The 17,539-nt window shown below is 39.1% G+C and overlaps 3 protein-coding genes across 5 annotated transcripts; 1 reads left to right on the top strand and 2 right to left on the bottom strand.

Moving 5' to 3' along the window:
• The first annotated feature begins 6,656 nt into the window (after positions 1 to 6,656).
• On the top strand, positions 6,657 to 12,001 carry Fatp2 (Fatty acid transport protein 2). 3 transcript variants are annotated; one of them, XM_044393039.2, is made up of 5 exons: positions 6,657 to 6,861; positions 8,417 to 8,655; positions 9,146 to 9,790; positions 10,548 to 10,749; positions 10,810 to 12,001. In XM_044393039.2, exons 1-5 carry the CDS (start codon positions 6,748 to 6,750, stop codon positions 11,749 to 11,751), a joined length of 2,142 nt encoding a protein of 713 aa, XP_044248974.1. In that variant the 5' UTR covers positions 6,657 to 6,747; the 3' UTR covers positions 11,752 to 12,001. The 3 variants fall into 3 exon arrangements, with proteins under 3 accessions (XP_044248974.1, XP_017003572.2, XP_017003571.2); XM_017148083.3 differs by lacking the exon at positions 6,657 to 6,861 and adding an exon at positions 7,598 to 7,829 and having other exon boundaries at positions 10,810 to 11,996; XM_017148082.3 differs by lacking the exons at positions 6,657 to 6,861; positions 8,417 to 8,655; positions 9,146 to 9,790; positions 10,548 to 10,749; positions 10,810 to 12,001 and adding exons at positions 7,598 to 7,829; positions 7,888 to 8,148.
• A 304-nt stretch (positions 12,002 to 12,305) lies between these two features.
• On the bottom strand, positions 12,306 to 13,198 carry DCTN3-p24 (Dynactin 3, p24 subunit). The gene has a single exon (XM_017148084.3). It carries the CDS (start codon positions 13,135 to 13,137, stop codon positions 12,559 to 12,561), a length of 579 nt encoding a protein of 192 aa, XP_017003573.1. The 5' UTR covers positions 13,138 to 13,198; the 3' UTR covers positions 12,306 to 12,558.
• Positions 13,199 to 13,736: 538 nt separating this feature from the next.
• Positions 13,737 to 15,223, bottom strand: LOC108061743 (zinc finger protein 277). Its single transcript, XM_017148076.3, has 2 exons — positions 14,948 to 15,223; positions 13,737 to 14,890 (listed from the first exon to the last, which is right to left on the bottom strand). The coding sequence occupies exons 1-2, from the start codon at positions 15,192 to 15,194 to the stop codon at positions 13,776 to 13,778; spliced, it is 1,362 nt and encodes a 453-aa protein (XP_017003565.2). The 5' UTR covers positions 15,195 to 15,223; the 3' UTR covers positions 13,737 to 13,775.
• Between the last annotated feature and the right edge of the window lie 2,316 nt (positions 15,224 to 17,539).

A 17,539-nucleotide genomic window follows, 5' to 3' on the forward strand; every position in this document is an offset into this window, starting at 1 on the left:
CTAAAAAAAATTAACATCACTAAAAAATATTATGTCATTTAAGATTTATGAACCGTTAAAAAGTGCAACTTTCGGAGGCTCCCACATCAACGTTTATCAAACAATCGATTTAAAAAAAATTTCTATTTTTTTGTTCTTGTTACCTTTTAAGTTTTATATAATCAAATTATGTAAAAAAAATTGTTTAAAAATATTGTTTTTTGATTTGTTTAATGTTAATTTGACATATTCTGAAGTCATCACAAAAGTATGCTAAATTTTTATTTGCATAGTCCTGATTAAATAGATAGATATAGGTTTGGAAAATACCATAATCGATTAGTGTACGTAAAAAGTAGATTTTAGATGTTAGTCACACTAAAATCAAATTTTTGAGCGCAAAATGTTTACCAAAACCTGAAGAAATAAAGTATGGCATACTCTTGGGCTCTCTTAGCTAAGCTCTTCAAAATAGCTCGACTTCGAGTTAAGCCTTCAATTAAAACTTAAATTACCGAAAACTAAGGCAAAACCGCATCGAGTCGGTGGGCTACGCTTTTAGTAAATTGATCAACGAATTTTTTTTTGAAGGAATGAACTAATTTGGGGATGGCACTCGAAGGCACTCGAAAAGCAAAGTACTCATTTGCTGAAAAAAAGCGTAAAAATTAACAATTACATTTATTTTAGCAAACAAGTAAGACATACGAGCTATATTATATTTTTTACTTGTTGAAAATAATCCCTTCTGCAAGTTTCGGAAAGAAGTCGAACAGCAACATCAGCATCTTTGACTTCTAAATTTTTTTTCATTTCCATCAATATTTTATGAATTTTTCACTTTGAAAATATGGTAAAAGAAAACTACTTGCCCGAATTCTTTGAAACTTTGGCATAAATTAGTTTAATATATTATAAAAAGGATTCCAAACTCAATTTGGTCATTTTCTTAAAAAAGAAAAACGTATTTTTGGCCAAAAATCTGATCGGCTGGCCCAGTGTGCACTGTTTTTATTTTATTTATTATTTTTTATGTCGTCAAATTCAAGCTGCTAACCCTAAAATGAAAACATTTATAATTTGTACAAATATATACTTTTTTATATCAAAGCCAATTATAATTTTGTTAAAAATTTTGTTGTCTGTCTGCAAAAAGAAAATTGCCCAATGTGCCAAAGGGCAAACAAAGGAGTAATGACGGGAAAATCAAAAGAATCAAAATGGTGAATTCCTTGTTCTGGGAACTCGATCATCTCTGATGTAAACGCTTGACACTTTGCGCCAAGATCTCGTCTTACCCCTAGTCTCATCCCTCCCCCGCCGTTTCCTCTCGGCCAACCGCAGCCGTCAGAAGGCAACATCTGGCGAAAGGGAAAAGATTAATTTCTGACAGCGCGGGAGCGTCCCCAAAGACGGCCATACATATAGACATATAGACGAAGAAGAACAAGATTCCTTGGCGGCAAATATACAACCAAAATCAATTAGGCAGCAGAAAGTCGAATGGGGATATACCCTTTAGGTAAAATATACAATATCTGTAGGTTTTATATGAATATCAATCATTTCATGGTAAGATACCCAGGCTATCCTGGATATCCCTCTACAATGCCTTTTTATTTTACAGAATATATTTTTATAAGAATTTCATAAATGTCTATAGAAAACAGTTACCAAATCAAATAGCATTTAACTGGCTAGTCTATTATTTAAAATAGTTTCTTTAATCCTAAAAAAATAATAAAATATTACTTAAAACACTTAATTTGTAGAGGACATGCCTATATATATAAATCACAAATTAATCTATAACGACTCAAATATCCGATATACCCCAAATAAATGGTTCAATGGCGAAAAATTATTCATGCCACCGCTGATGGATATGAACATCGATGTCGAAGTTGAAGCGAGAGTTTTCCACGCCGCGCTTTTCACGGTCGCATCCATCAAATCCCGCAGAGCGCGGCGTAACACAATACGCCATATAAAGTCGGGTGAGAAAGTAGATACACATCTCTTTAGATTTGCGTTAGTCTCAGTCGAAAGAGGCGACAATGCGTCTCTAGAACTAATCATTAGACCCATAAAACGTCGCCTTGAAATTGAATTCTTTCATTTCGGGACTTAGTCGCACTCTCGAGGGATTGCTTCTTGGGTTCCTCTTTAGTACTTCATTATGGACGCCCTAACGATGTTGTTTTAATGATCTCAAAGACTCGACAAAAATCCACTTGACAAAATCCACAAGAAGCCGGCCGAGCAGGCAAGTTCCCTTCTCAAGTGCCGCAGAGGGAAGGGCGAAGGGCAAGCCCCCGAAGGGTGAAATATATTCCAAACTATATATAAAAGCAGGGCGGAGTATATATAAACCGAATATGTGCGCATGCATTTTTTGCACAGACACTTTATGTCTGCTTGGGTATGTGTGAAAAAGACCATCGAATGTCGGGCATATCTTTGGAGCCTTGTTATTGGTATCTTGGGGGTACGAAGGGAGTGGGACTGGGACGAGCTGTTGATTGGCGGGAACTATAAAAATTGTTAGAGCAGAGAGAGCCATGTAATGCCATTTGAAAGTTTCCGATGACAGATATGAATTGTGTTTTACAGGTAGGTAAATGGGCCACGAAATTATGGCCACGACGAAGGACACAGCAAGTTTGTAAAATGGGGGAATATGCAATGTATTTTTTATTACTTACTTTTAAAGCTAAAAAATAATAGAAATACCTTGTACTAGATAAAGTAACTAACCCCTCTACTTATTCAAGCTTATAACTTGGATGATTACAAGATTCGATTACTATATATGACCTGAACTCTGGCTCCCTACACTTATCGTGATTCACATGTTATTTTCCCAAGTCAAAGCTTAGCCAATTATTACCTTTTGAAGAGCTTTGACTTCATATACCCGTATTATTAGAACTATTAACGTGAACGAGAATCTTGTTAAGTGGGTTCCACTTTGCTGTAATATGATCACTCGATATGAAAGCTTGTTGAACATCGATTCCAGCTTCCAGTTACAATCCTGTCTTTCCAGCAATAGGAGCTATAAAATCAAAATGAGTCGGTGTCTAAACTTAGAGTCTTATATTTAGTGATGCTGAATTTAGTTTAAATGTGTAATATGACCAGTTGCTATTTGACTGCAAACCTTCACCATAAACAACCTAAAATTGTTTAGCAACACCCAATTGACCCAGTTCCTCTGATCCAAGCCCCCCGGCCTAGGTCCTAAGATCTGTCTTTCTCAGTCTCACAGACTGTTTATAACAATTTAGCCGAGTCATGGCAAACGATCTGAGCTAAAGAAATCAACATGCAAAATTATATTTAATAAACGGTTTGCGTTGCACTTGCCATGGAGTTTCGAGTCGGGGAGGGGTAAGAGTTTGGTATAAGGGGTAACGCATCAATTGCTGGTACGAAAATATGTACATTGTATATAAGTACACACGTACTTTGTAAGTACACCTGAAAAAATGTAATAATGCAAAAAATATGATTCTAAAATAATAAACTCTTTATGAATAGGGAAGAAGGATATATACTCTATGATTTTTTTAAATTGTCTTACACTCAAACAATATTCAGCTTAATTTAACAAATTCTAAATAGATTTAAATTTAAAATCCACAATTTAAAAATCCTTAAATCTATAATTACAAAAAACAAAATGTTAATTTTCCTAATATATTTTTTTTGTGAATTATGTTCTTTAGGAAATCTTTCTTTAAAAACTAGAAATTGTTGATGGTTATTAATCCTTTAAAATAAAACTAAATGCTTTAACAAATATTAAGAATAAAATACAAATTTTTTCTTAAAGACAAATATACTTTAACTTACGATTTCTCGCAGTGCTTTTATACATAGAAAGAAATGCGAGGGAAAGAATCGCAAAACAGAGGGCAACAGCCACAAAGAGAGTACGAAATGAGACACGTGTTTTGAATTAAATGCTCGCTCCACTCCGCGCGACCTTCTCCCAGCGGCACCCCCATTATGCCGCCTCCCACTGCGCCACCCCCTATTCCCCCTCATCTCCCTTTCCCCTCCCCATTATGGCCACATTCTTGACGCTCTGTGGTTGTTGACATGTTAATGGCCACAAAGGAAACGAGCTTAAGAGGCATGGCAAATAAGACAATACACATGTTGCATGCGGCATAATCACGTGCAAACACACAGCAGAATCGCAACTGACAATTTCAGCTTGTTAACTTGGCTCAGAAGCCGAGCTTCGACCCGAAGCTTGGCTTTTTGTGTCAGTGTGTATCTGTGTTTTGTTTTTTTGCCGCTACGGCGACCTGTTGCCACCGACGTCGACGGCGGCAGAGCGCGGGCAGCGACTGCTGCAGAGGCAGTTAGCTTTTTGGGCGCAGTTGATGAACGAAGCTGTTGGCCGAAAGACGCGACCGGCTTAAACTCCGACTTAAACTCCCACCTGCTATAAAAACAAAACCAAAAAAGTAAAAAAAATAAAAATCTTTAAAAAAATACCATAAAGTGCTTAAATATTTCTTAATAGCAATTCAAGTTTTCATTTAACTTCCATAACTTGGAGTCTTTATAAGTCGAACTTGCTTAAAGTGTACAGTTTTATAACTTGAAGGAACTCGAAGGCTTAATATCTCGTATTAAATGGTGTTCTACAGTGGCTTAAACTATCGAAAGAAATTTATTAAAAAAAATATACAAAATATTCAAAAATTATAATAAAAAAGGATTAAAACTAAAATAAACCCTTGAATAATTTTTTTTTTAATATTTAAAAATGTATAAAATAGAGAAGAAGCTGCAGAATATTTGGAAAAAAACTTATCTTGATTCAGTTTGTGCGTGCAATATATCCATCAAGTTAATAGAGTGAACAACAATTTCAACCGCAATTTGATCGCATCCCACATCTCATCGCGTATCTCTTAATCCCCTGAAAATTCCGAGCTTGAGAAGTGGGGACCCACAAAAGGCAATGAAATTTAACAAAAGAAAGGAGAAGAAGATTTCAGTGAAAGTGATGAAGCGTCGCCAACATCCGCATCTCTTAATGATCTCTGCCGATCTTATGTGTTTATCCATATGTGTGCCACAGAAAAAAAGAAACAAAAGAAAATACAATAACAACAGTAGTCAAACTAAATGTTTGCATGCGCAAAATGTTGTAAAAAAATAATTTGCAACACGAGGACTGGAATTTAAGTTTTGATTCAGCCGCAGGCTGAGAAAAAGCCATGTTCATGCATTGGCAAATTAGTGAACAAGTCGAAAGGGAAATGGGTTTAAAATATTTTAATATATTATTGTTTGACATAAGAGCCATTAACTTAACAACACAAATTTAAATGATTACTCTTAGAGCTATTACCTCTTAAAGTATCTTTTCACCAAGCTAATTTGTCATTAAATAAATATACTTAATTATTAAAAAAACTGTTTTAAGAGTTCATAAAAAAAATTGGAAAATATAAAAGTGCTTAAAATAAAAATATATTTAATATATTTTACAAATATTAATTAACAATTTAGAATTTATTTAAAGAAATGTATAAAATTCACCTAACAATAATATATCTAAAATATTTTCAAAATATTACATAAATAAATTATGAAAATAAAAATATATTTAAAATATTTTAGAAATATTATCATTAACAATTAACAATTATCATTAACAAATTAAAAGTGGGATTGTTCAAAGAGTTTTTGGTCAAATTTATACCACCGTAATCAGCTAGGTAAAATAATGTTTCTTAAATGGCCTTAACCATTTTCGGCCTAATTCTGTTAACTCAATGCCCATTTCCTATTTAAATGCAGACACTATCCTCCAACCCAAACTCACTTCCTCAACACTAAACTTACTTTAATTGTCTCTTCCATTAAGTGAGTTTACCATACATTAACGGTTTTATGGCTCACCTGGAGCTTCAGTTGACTTTACTTTTGCCATTCGTCTCGCATAAACAACCGCGGCAGACCCCAAAAACTCAAAAAACTCACCTTGAGCTTACAAACACACTGTCGCATTGCTGAGCTGAAAACTAAAAAATAAAAACGTCGCAGCATCATTCAAACCGCGTCAAAAAAGGCAATTTTTCTCCATCTTTTCTGCTGGTGTCACCTGTGCACTACAATTGCAAATTCCCCACATCGTTATCTCTGTTTTTTCCTCAGCCTTTTCGCCTTTTCTCTTTTTGTCTTTTGTCAGCCTCTTCCGACTGCTGCACGTCGCCTAATTACCCATAATTTCGCTTCGAAAGTGCGCTGAGAAAAATAATAACAGTGCACTCTTCTAGTAGTAACTTATGAATATAAGCACCTAATTAAATTTGAGACTTTTTTGCAGAACCTGCAATTTATAATATTGAAAAAAATCTTTAAAATATAGCAGACCTACAAATATAATTATTATCGAAGGTTATAAGACAGGATGAATCTTAAGATCTTATTTACAAAGTTGAAAAATAATTATACCTACCAACAATAAACATTTGTTAATATGAAGTTTCAAAGTAATTAGCTTGTAAAAAAAACAATTTAATTTTATACAGTTTATATTTGAGTATATATCCATTTTTTTAACTGTAAAAAAATTAATAAATAAATATTAAACTTTTTCTCTGTGTAACCATCAAGAGACCACAATAAAAACAACCTAAAGCGACGAAGTTAATTGAAGACCAAACCGAGCCGGGCTGTAAATCGACATCAGTTCACAGCCTCTGTAGATGTGCTGTTAAATCCGAAATAAATAAAATGTGCACCGCTGGCGTTGCGGCTGATGGTGGTGCTACTGCAGGTGGTGCTGATACTGCGGATAATGGTGCTGCTGCAGCCGCCCCAAGTTCGACGGCCTTGAACCCCCAACAGGTAAATAACATAAATATACCCATCCACTCGCACGAATGTGGTCAACATACGTATTTTTTCGGTTTTCGCGCTTGATTCGCTTTGTTGTGTTCACTAGGTGGGTCGCAAATAGCCCCTGCCCGCCCCTCGTCATCGAGCTAAACCTTATCTGACAACAAAATAATACTCACGTTGCCATCAGTAAAAAAAAGCATCTACGAAAACCACAGAAAAAATCCCAAACCAGTTTACTTTTGGCCTGTTGATTTTAACCGGGACTAGGTCTGGGTCTTGAGTATTATGCGATCGGTCATCTGTTCGGATAAAGCTCATAATCAGGTTTTATATAAAAGATTATTGCAGCCCAAACTATGTCTTTTTGTTGAGTTGGTCCGAAACCATTTGAAAGTCAAGATCAGGGTGAATTCAAATGGTTGTTTATGGAGGTTATTAAAATAAACGCAGTAAATAGAAGGAAAATGTCTTATAAGAACTAGTTTAAGTGCACTTCAAAATGGTAAAGTTGAAATATTATTTGCATTTGATGTTTAACTTGAATTTAAAAATGTTTTAAAATATGTTCCGTTAATTATAAGAACTGTAAAACGATTATATTAATAATACAAAATAGGAGATACTTTTTTTTAGGAACTAATTACAGAGGAATCCTACAAGATTTACATTAACAAATACTAAGTTATTAATTAGGTAGAGGAGAACCCCCTTTTAAAATCGCTTCAGTTAGTTTTCACATGAACCCGTCACACCTTTTAAAAATTCAATGTTACAATACTTCCCCGAACCAACCGTCAGTTAAATAGGAAAAAACCCCCAAAACAAACAGATAGACCGCTGAACCATTCAAGCGCCAAGGGTCAAAAGAGTTGAGCAAAGACTAGCCTAATATGATGACGGGCAGCGATAATGATCCATTGGTGGAGGACGGTGGACTAAACGCCACCAAGCATCGACTGACCATTTGGCACAAGGTAATCGGGAGAGATCCTAAGATCAGGAATTACAGTACTATATCGTAAACATAACTAGATCGTCTTCTTTATGCTGGGACTAATCTCGGCGCTGACCATATGCGTTCTGATCCATTTGTCGAACCGATTGGCCTCCGATGCCGAGAAAAAGGCTTTGCTGCACTTCCGCGAGCTCTCATCCGGTCGAAATAACCACCGATTTGGCCACTAGATCTTGTTTATCCACCATATACCACTCTATATTTTTTGTGTGTGTTTGCTTTTCACTGTTTTATTTTTTTGGTTTGTTTGTTTGCAAATTGCTTAAATAAAGTGCTAATTGATTGATGCGGAATAAGTTATGGGGCAGCTGTCGGCTAGAGTGCAAATTAAACAACAAGCAATTAGCTGAAGATCAGGAAAAGCTTTGAATAAACTTCATTGAGAGGGGTCAGGCTGAGGGGTTATTATTATCCAACACCCGTATCGAGTGGGCTTACGCGGCGTATGAGTGATGCAGCAGAACTCTACGTCTCGAGAATGACATTCTACACATATCGTTTTTTTTTTACTTGCTTTAAAAACTTCTTAATTTTGGTGTTTTTTAGGTTACCATTACCATAGAATCACCGGAAACAATAAAACCACCCAAAAAGTCCAACTTGCGGCGCAGTCTTCAATGGATCTTAGCCCCTGTATTAAGTGCTGTCACAGGCCTGATCCTTTATTACCAAGGTCCTTGGTATGGATTGGCCACCCTATATGCCAGCTTGATAACCACACTGCTGGTGCGACCAGGATGGCGATGGTTCTACATAGCTGCGGTCACCACTCCCCGCGATACTGTGTAAGCTTATAAATATTATTTTAAACCTAAATAAAAAAAAAATTATAATAAATGTTATTGAAGAAAATAAATATAGCAGATATTAATAATAAATAGGTATTATTGAAGAAAATATTAATAATATATATTAATTATAACTATTATTGAAGAAAATATATATAATAGCTATAAATTATAAATGTTGTTGAAGAAAATAGATATAATAGATATTAATAATAAATATTATTGAAGAAAAAAGATATAATAGATATTAATACTTCCGAAAATTACCAGTGAAATACCTTTTTTCGTCCTATATTTTAATAATCATTATTAACTGTTGGTTTATATGCAATATACATATATTAACATCCAATTTTTAAAAATTGTCCATAATATATTGCTTTTTTCAATAACTCAATCACAATCAATCAAAATATCAAGAAAAACTGTTGTTTATATTCTAATCATTATCATATTTTAATTAAATATTATATTATACATTTCAAAGGGCTCTCTTCGCCTACATCCGCGTGCTGATGTTCATCAAGCGGCAGGAGCGCAAGAACCTGAACATTGGAGACATCTTCGAGGCGAATGTAGCTCGGCAGCCGGACAAGTTGGCCATTGTCAGTGAGTCGCAGCAGTGGACCTTCCGCCAGGTGAACGAACACTCGAACCGCGTTGCCAACGTGTTTCACAGTCATGGCTACAAGAAGGGCGATGTGGTGGGTCTGTTGCTGGAAAATCGTCCGGAATTTGTTGCCACCTGGCTGGGACTGTCCAAGATCGGGGTGATCACCCCACTGATCAACACAAATCTCCGAGGAGCCTCGCTGCAGCACAGCATTACGGTGGGTCAGTGCACGGCTCTCATTTACGGCGCCAGTTTTCGATCTGCGGTGATGGATATAGCCAAGGATCTGCCGGCCCATGTGGGTCTGTATCAGTTCAACGACGAGGCCACGCAGGAAATAGTGGCTTCCGAGGGTCTCAGCCAGGGATTGGCCCAGCAGTTGAATGGTCTCCTGGAGACGGCGGCCAAGGACAAAGTGGCCGCTGGTGCTTCGCGAGCGGATCATCACGATAAGCTGGTCTACATCTACACTTCGGGAACCACGGGATTGCCAAAGGCAGCTGTTATCACGCATTCGCGGTAAAGTTTTTCTCTAGCTTTTGCACAGAAAAAAAATGTCGATATGAAATAAGGTCAATTCTACCTTATTTCATATCAATTTCATATTAAAATGTCAAATTTATGATTCAAACATATCAAGATGATATTTTGTCATATCAGATAAAATACCAAATGTAGTATTTTTGGAGAAATAATGTAAAATAAGATAAACTTGATCTTTTAACAAGAAAGGAAGCTAACTTCGGCCAGCCGAAGCTTATATACCCTTGCAGATAAAGTAATGCTTACTCGGTGCAGTTCCAGGGATTCCAGATTCAGCGTATCTATTTTAATTTTGTTTATACATAAGTAGTCAAGAATCAAAACGCCTACTTCCTACAAAGCTACAATGAATTTTCTTATATTTGTTTGAATATTCCTATGGAAGCCTTAAAAAAATAGTGGTCCGATCCGGCTCGCTCCGACATATGTACTACCTGCAATAGAAAGAAGACTTTCGGGAAAGTTTCATCGCGATAGCTTTAAAACTGAGAGACTAGTTCGCATAGAAACGGATAGACGGACAGACGGACATGGCTAGATAGACTCGGCTATTGGTCCTGATCAAGAATATATATACTTTATGTGGTCGGAAACGTCTCCTTCACTGCGTTGCAAACATCTGACTGAAATTATAAAACCCTCTACAAGGGTATAAAAATATAAAATTGACCAGCGCATATCAATCTGATCTTTTGTCAATTTTTTTCCTCCAAATCTTCTTTGTAACTTTAAGGTACTTCTTCATCGCCGCGGGCATCCACTACACTCTGGGTTTCAAGGAGCAGGACGTGTTCTATACACCTTTACCCCTTTATCACACTGCTGGCGGAGTGATGAGCATGGGTCAGGCCCTGCTCTTTGGTTCCACGGTGGTCATCAGGAAGAAATTCAGTGCCTCGGGCTATTTTTCGGACTGCTCACGCTTCCAGTGCACGGTAATGCAGCTTTTTTGGTAGCCAAAATATTTTTAAAACTTTTTCTTATATTTCCCCAAGGTCGGTCAATATATTGGTGAGATGGCTCGCTACATCCTGGCCACTCCTCCGGCTCCTCACGATCGAAAGCACCAGGTGCGCATGGTCTTTGGCAATGGACTGAGACCACAGATTTGGCCGCAGTTCGTGGAACGCTTTGGGATCGCCAAAGTGGGTGAATTCTACGGAGCCACCGAGGGCAATGCGAATATCATGAACAACGACAGCACCGTGGGAGCCATTGGCTTCGTTTCCCGGATCCTGCCGCAGATCTATCCGATATCGATCATAAAGGCAGATCCTCACACGGGCGAACCTTTGAGGAACAGCAAAGGACTCTGCGAGAGATGCGAAGCCGATGAGCCGGGCGTATTTATAGGCAAGATTGTGAGGGGCAATCCGTGCCGGGAGTTCCTGGGCTACGTTGACCAGAAGGCCTCCTCCAAGAAGGTGGTCCACGATGTCTTTTCCAAGGGCGACATGGCCTTCATTTCGGGCGATCTGCTGGTGGCCGACGAGCGGGGCTATCTGTACTTCAGGGATCGCACCGGCGACACCTTCCGCTGGAAGGGCGAGAATGTGTCCACCAGCGAGGTGGAGGCGCAGCTCAGCAATCTGGCTGGCTACAAGGATGTGATTGTGTACGGAGTGGCAGTACCCCAGACGGAGGGAAGAGCCGGAATGGCGGCCATTTACGATCCTGCGCGGGAGGTGAACGTCAGTCAGCTGGGCGTGGAACTGGCCAAATCCCTGCCCAATTACGCGCGGCCGCAGTTCCTGAGATTCCTGCGAAGAATCGACCTAACCGGCACCTTCAAGCTGCGCAAAGTGGAGCTCCAGCAGCAGGGCTTCAATCCGGAGGTCATCGAGGATGAGCTCTTCTACGCCCAACCGGATGGCGTCTATGCGCCGCTCACCTTGTCTGTATACGAAAGAATACTAAGGAACGAGCTTCGCTTCTAGGAGCGCCAGACTTTTCTTTTTTGGGAAAAAAAGAAGGGAAGTCAAGACTGTGCCTAGTATGTTAGTAATCCGGATTTCGAATGGATCCTAACCGACATTAAACTATTTTTAGTTTTGGTAATGTGGTTTACCAATAAATAACATATAAAAAGGATATTTACTTTAGCAAGAGCATTTTCTTTAAACTTTCTGACTCCTCTTAATTCCTAGATAATTGTCATATCATATTGTTTTCATTTTGTAGGTTTATCGATGATCATGTTTGTGTGTAAATACATTAAAAGCTTGGAAAAACAATGAAATACATTTATATCAATTATTTTATGAATGATTTTAATGGGATAACAAGATTTCTATTACTTTAAGATTCTTTATTGTGCTGGCTTTCAAAAATCAACATTTATAAAACTATCAAAATAGCTGAGACATTTTAAAAATGAATTGTTTTAAATGTTGTTTTAAATTATAATAATGGGATCACATATTTATGAATATTTTCAGAAAGAACTATACTCTTTTTAAAATTAGATCATCGAATTTGATTAGTTTTGTAATTAGTTTATTGTGCTATTATTAAATAATTTTTTTAAAAGGAAACTTACAATTGAAAGAGCATCATTAGCCACTTTTCGATAAAGAGAAGCGGTTAGAAAATCTATTATACCGGATTTCAATTCCAATTCCAATCATAAGGTATTATCTTTGATCTTTAAGGATCTTAAAACTTTAAACCCTCTTTTAACTTCAAAAGGATTTGAAAACCGGGCCGTATAAAATACTTTCAGCAGTCTTTGGAGCGTTCTCCGCTCAATCCTTCGGCGGCACATCCTTGTTGAGCTCGGCCCGCTTCCGCTGCTCCATGCGCTCCTCCACCTGGTCCAGCCGGTCGCTCATCGCATCCAGGGAGCTGAGCAGCCCCGCCTGGATCTCGCCGTAGCGCTTCATGGCCAGGACGAGGCTCTCCTCGATGAGCTCGCTCTGCTGGGCGTACTCCCCGTTGTTCTGGGTGATGCCCTTCAGCTGCTCCAGGCACTCGGCGGGAATGCTGCGAAAGTACTCCGCCCCGAGAGCGGGTTCCAGCTGCCTGATCCTCTCCAGCTGCTCGGCCTGGGTGTGCAGTTCGGGCGCCACGGCATGCAGGTACACCTCCTTGGCGCGCACCTCCTGCTGCTCCTCGAGGAAGTTGGGATCGAGGTACTTCTCCAGTTCGCCGGATCGCTTGACGCACTGCTGCAGTGGAGCACTGCCCGTGGTGGCTTCGCCCAGGAGGGCGTGTGCCGAGCACAGGGCGTCGACCACGCCCTCGCCCGCCTCCGCCTCCTGCACGGGACCCAGGACTCGCGTCAGGGCGTCGATGCGCTTCTCCAGAATATCCAGGGCCTCCATTTTCGCCGGATTTCTCTTTATTTTGTTTGGTTCGCTGCGGGAATGATGTCAGTCTGGGAGATGGGAGTTTATTAATAAGATATATCGATAGTTTTTTATACTGTTTATTATTTATATTTTTTTTTATATTAAGTGGATAAATATTGCACATAATAATCATTATCAAAGAAATCAATAATTCAATTTACAATATTTCGTATTTTTTTGCTACTAAATAAATCAGTTGTTTTAATATACATTCGATCTATCACCGATACTTTATTTTTCAAATATTTTCTCATCTCATCTGATGTTTATTAATAGGGTGGCAACGCTGAATGTGTTGAACTGTAGATAAGGTGAGTGTACTAGCTAAGTTGGGAGTATGTACTCGCTAAACATCTGGTGAATATGATATTAACCCTTATGTGATTTCTTAAACTCTTTTCAAATATTTTTAAATACAAAAAACCGATTTTTTTAAAAACTCTTACATTCTTCACAAATTTCTTAAAGCTCTTTAAGCGGCTTTTAAATACCATTTTTTAGGCACCCCTTTCAATAAATAAAAGTCAAATTCATAATTAACCATATATTTACTTAGTTTTCTCTAAACTAAATTAAATATCTTCATGACTTAACAGTTTAAAAATCTTTTGTTACAGCTTAAAATTCTCGAGGGACAGTCGCTCGGCGTCCTTGTTGATCTGCGCCAGGCTGTCCTCGGAGATGATTGGCACCACATCGGCCTCCGGATCGTCGCCTACGGAATCGTCGAGCACGCACAACAGCCCGTCGTTCTCCATGTAGGGAAAGAAGAACTCCGGCTTGTCCCAGTTCACCTTCTCCCCGATGCCGCAGTGCTGCTCCTGGGCCATGTGCTCCACCAGCAGCGCCTGCTCATCGAACTGCAGGTCGCAGGTCACGCAACGCAGCAGGCACATCTGGCGGCGCAGGTAGTTGACCACTTTCACCCGCTGGTAGAAGTTTAAAGGGCCGGTCGCCTTGTCGAAATCCAACCGGTGGCCAGCCACCATGTGTTCTTTAAGCGCAGTAAAGCTGTCGCCTATGTAGGAGCAGTAAAGACACTTGATTCCACTCGGTTCTCCATCTGCCGCCCAATCGGACCAGTCCGAATCATGCTCGCCATCCGAATCCGGGCGGGCAAAGTGCTTATCGAAGTCCACACTGCCGGTTTCAAGATCCGCCACCGTGGAAACGGATGCAGTCTCCTGTCTTCGCTTTTGATGATGATGCTGCTTATTCCTAGGCGTTGGATTCGCTGCCACCCGATTGTAATTGATGAGGAAATACTTGTCGTACTCCTTCCTATTCGGATTGATCCGCTTGTGGCCCTTCTTGCGCATGTGCTCCTTGAGCGTGGGTCGATCCCGGAAGATCTTCTCGCAGTAGAGGCAAACCAAACGATTGAGGTTCTCCTCCAGATGGTCGAGCAGCTCGTCCACGTAGACCAGCTTCTCGGGCTTGCCCACCAGCAGGAAGTGCTTGTCGAACAGGTGGTCCAGATAGTCGGCCCGCAGTCCCTTGATCACCGTCCTGCAGAAGAGGCACTCCTTCGAGAAATTCCTGTCCGTCAGCTCAAACTGATGGCGCTCGAGGGCCTCGCTCAGTCGCTTCTCCTTGAGCCTTTGCCGCAGCTCGTAGTCCTGCGGCAGGATGTCGCACAGCAGGTAGTACTTCTCGTTCCTCGCGTATTTTCCATCGGGCAGTTGGTCCAGAAACATTGTGGTGCAATATTGTTCGAATTCGTGTGCTAAAATGGGTTTATTGTTATTAGAATGTTAGTTTAAGAATCTAGTTATCTTCCCACCCTGAAACTCCTTCTCCCAGTGCTGCAGATAGTCCTCCAGCAGCGCTATATCCTCCACATCGGCTATGACCAGGCGGTGCTCCAGATACAAGTGCGCCAGGCAGTCGTCTTTGTCGGCGGGAAATATGTACACCTTGTCGCACTTCAGGCACTTAATGGCCGTATTGGCCGAGGGTTTGAGTGGCGGACTGATTTTGATATCCTCCGGAGGGGAATCCTGCCCAGAAACAGCCACCTCGTGCTCCATTCCGCGGTGTTTACGTTTTGCTCCGAGAATTAGTATGACCGCAGGTACTAAGCCGAAAAATACCATTTGGTACATTGCACAGGATATTATGGTATATTATGCACTTCAAAAAATTAGGAACCTTCCCATGAAAATCGTATAACAAAATTTCAGAATTGTTAAAAAAATAAACAAACAATTTTAAAAAAGATTTTTATTTGAACCGGTTTATTTATTCTTGGTCATTGCTTTTTGTATCTTTACTGTTGCAGAATCTAATCGTTTAAGGGCCGGTTTCTCGAGTGCCGGCTAACATTTCTCGAACAGATAAAGTCCCTGCTAAGGCATTTTGGCTTTCTCGAGCATAAATGTGAGAGCTAACTTTGACAGGGACTCGGAGTCCCTGTTAAGCGTTTTCGACTCGATAGAATGACAGCTGATTTCCCAAAGCCAACTATGAAGAAGAAACGAAATCACAGCTGACTTTTCCTTTAAATTATACCCAAACAGCTGATGAAATAATCGAAGCATGCCATTTTTTTCCCTTCACAGCACAATTCTTTGCGTTAACAGCACTCTGTAATTGTTTCTCGTTCAGATAAATTAAAGCAGTCGAGAAAGCGGATTTGCTTTTACGAACAGTTTATCTGGTATTTAAGTTTTTCGAACAGATAGCTATCAGGGACTTTGACAGGGACTCGAGAAACCGGCCCTTAGTTCAATAACCAAACTGTTCAACAACATTCCAGATCCAGCCCGAAAAGTGCACAACATTTGTGTAAACTCCAAGTCCTGAACAAGACGGACGTCCATAGCTGACAATACCATGCTGGAAGACCCTTGAAATACGTCCATAGCTTTGTATTGCACTCAACGGGCCACCAGAATCCCCCGAACATGCATCGCTTCTCGAACTGCCGGCACATATCTGGGATATATCCATTTTAGTCTCAAAATTCCGCTGGCAAATCATTGGATTAATTCGATATACGGTTGCTACTTGTAGAATATCGCTATATTCACTGTCATGAGTTGCACCCCAGCCGGTGATATTAAATGATGTAATGCGTTCCACTTGTTCGTTGACAAGAACGCAGATCGGTCTGACATAATCTAAAGAAAAAATATTTCACTCAGGGGTTTCTTGTTAGCTATATCTTTTAGTTACCTGAATATTGAACCCTTTGAGCCATGCGAAGCAGGCCTATATCGTTCTTGCGAGAATTGAATTCAAATCCAGTGTGAACAAATTTTTGATCGACATCAATTTCGTATATCTTTGGTACACAAACACCAAAACTACAATCTTCTAAAATAAATTTTGCTTCTAAATCACCCAGGCGCACTTTCCTGCAATAATTATGTAAATAGGATATAGATTGTCTATGGAAAAGTAGTATTTCTGCACTTACATGCGATCAGTGAATATGCAATGCGCTGCAGTTAGAACAAATCCTGCAAAACAGTTTGAATTAGTTAAGAAATAAATAAAATTCAAATTGAAATACATACGAGAGGTGATAAGAGAGCCGCCACAAATCTCAGGACGATTATGTGAACTCGTGTTAAGTCTCAGCACCGACACCATCCAAGGATGCGAGAATATGTCCGTATCATTTCCTATAGATATCTTTCCGGAAATTTCGCCATATGTTGCAATTCCACAATCATGGTCGAGCAAAAAAGCCGATCCTTTCTTAGATCCAAGAAGTACACAGGCTAAAAGCCCAATCACCGCAATGACAACTTTCATGATAACTCGACTACTGAATGAAATTATTTTAGCGGGGTCTCTTTATATTGGGTTTATGTCCAGCGGATACTAACTCATAGCGCGTAATTCTTTAAAAATCTTGCACGCGTAGCAATAGACACTAAATATAATTTCAAACCAGCGACCAAAAAAATGATAAGACATAATTATCAATTATTTTGGTTCTAGCGAAATAACCTCTGAGGTCAGTGCTATATATAAGAAGGCATAAATATTTTATTAAAGATTGAAATATATTTGGATGAATAACAAGATTAAATTTTAATTTCGGAAAGCAAGTATCCACATATTTATACATATGTAGGTAATGGTGACAATTTACCAAAACGCTTTTAAAATATAGAGTTAGTCTGGATTTTTTTTTATGGGTTCTTCAAAACAAATACCCGTTAGTCAGCTACTGGCTCCATCTATCGGTCATTTTATTTTTTGCTCATTACTTTTTAATGAATTGTCGGATTTGAAAAATTTCTTCTACATTGTGATTCGTATTAATAAACACGAAAACTATTCCTGTTATAATTTTCCGATACTTTTAAACAGGCTCATCTAAAACAAGCAGACAGACAGACAAAAAATGTGTAAGCCTTGC

Source organism: Drosophila takahashii, chromosome 2R (genome assembly GCF_030179915.1).
Source record: "Drosophila takahashii strain IR98-3 E-12201 chromosome 2R, DtakHiC1v2, whole genome shotgun sequence".
NCBI classification, from domain to species: Eukaryota; Metazoa; Arthropoda; class Insecta; order Diptera; family Drosophilidae; genus Drosophila; species Drosophila takahashii.

Excerpts from the sequence above, each read along its gene's own strand:
- DCTN3-p24 (XM_017148084.3), bottom strand. The coding sequence starts at position 13,137 with ATGGAGGCCCTGGATATTCTGGAGAAGCGCATCGACGCCCTGACGCGA.
- LOC108061743 (XM_017148076.3), bottom strand. The coding sequence starts at position 15,194 with ATGGAGCACGAGGTGGCTGTTTCTGGGCAGGATTCCCCTCCGGAGGAT. Across the intron at positions 14,891-14,947 it reads CTGGGAGAAGGAGTTTCAGG|CACACGAATTCGAACAATAT; the intron begins GTGGGAAGATAA and ends AACCCATTTTAG.
- Fatp2 (XM_044393039.2), top strand. The coding sequence starts at position 6,748 with ATGTGCACCGCTGGCGTTGCGGCTGATGGTGGTGCTACTGCAGGTGGT. Across the intron at positions 6,862-8,416 it reads CGGCCTTGAACCCCCAACAG|GTTACCATTACCATAGAATC; the intron begins GTAAATAACATA and ends GGTGTTTTTTAG. Across the intron at positions 8,656-9,145 it reads ACCACTCCCCGCGATACTGT|GGCTCTCTTCGCCTACATCC; the intron begins GTAAGCTTATAA and ends TACATTTCAAAG.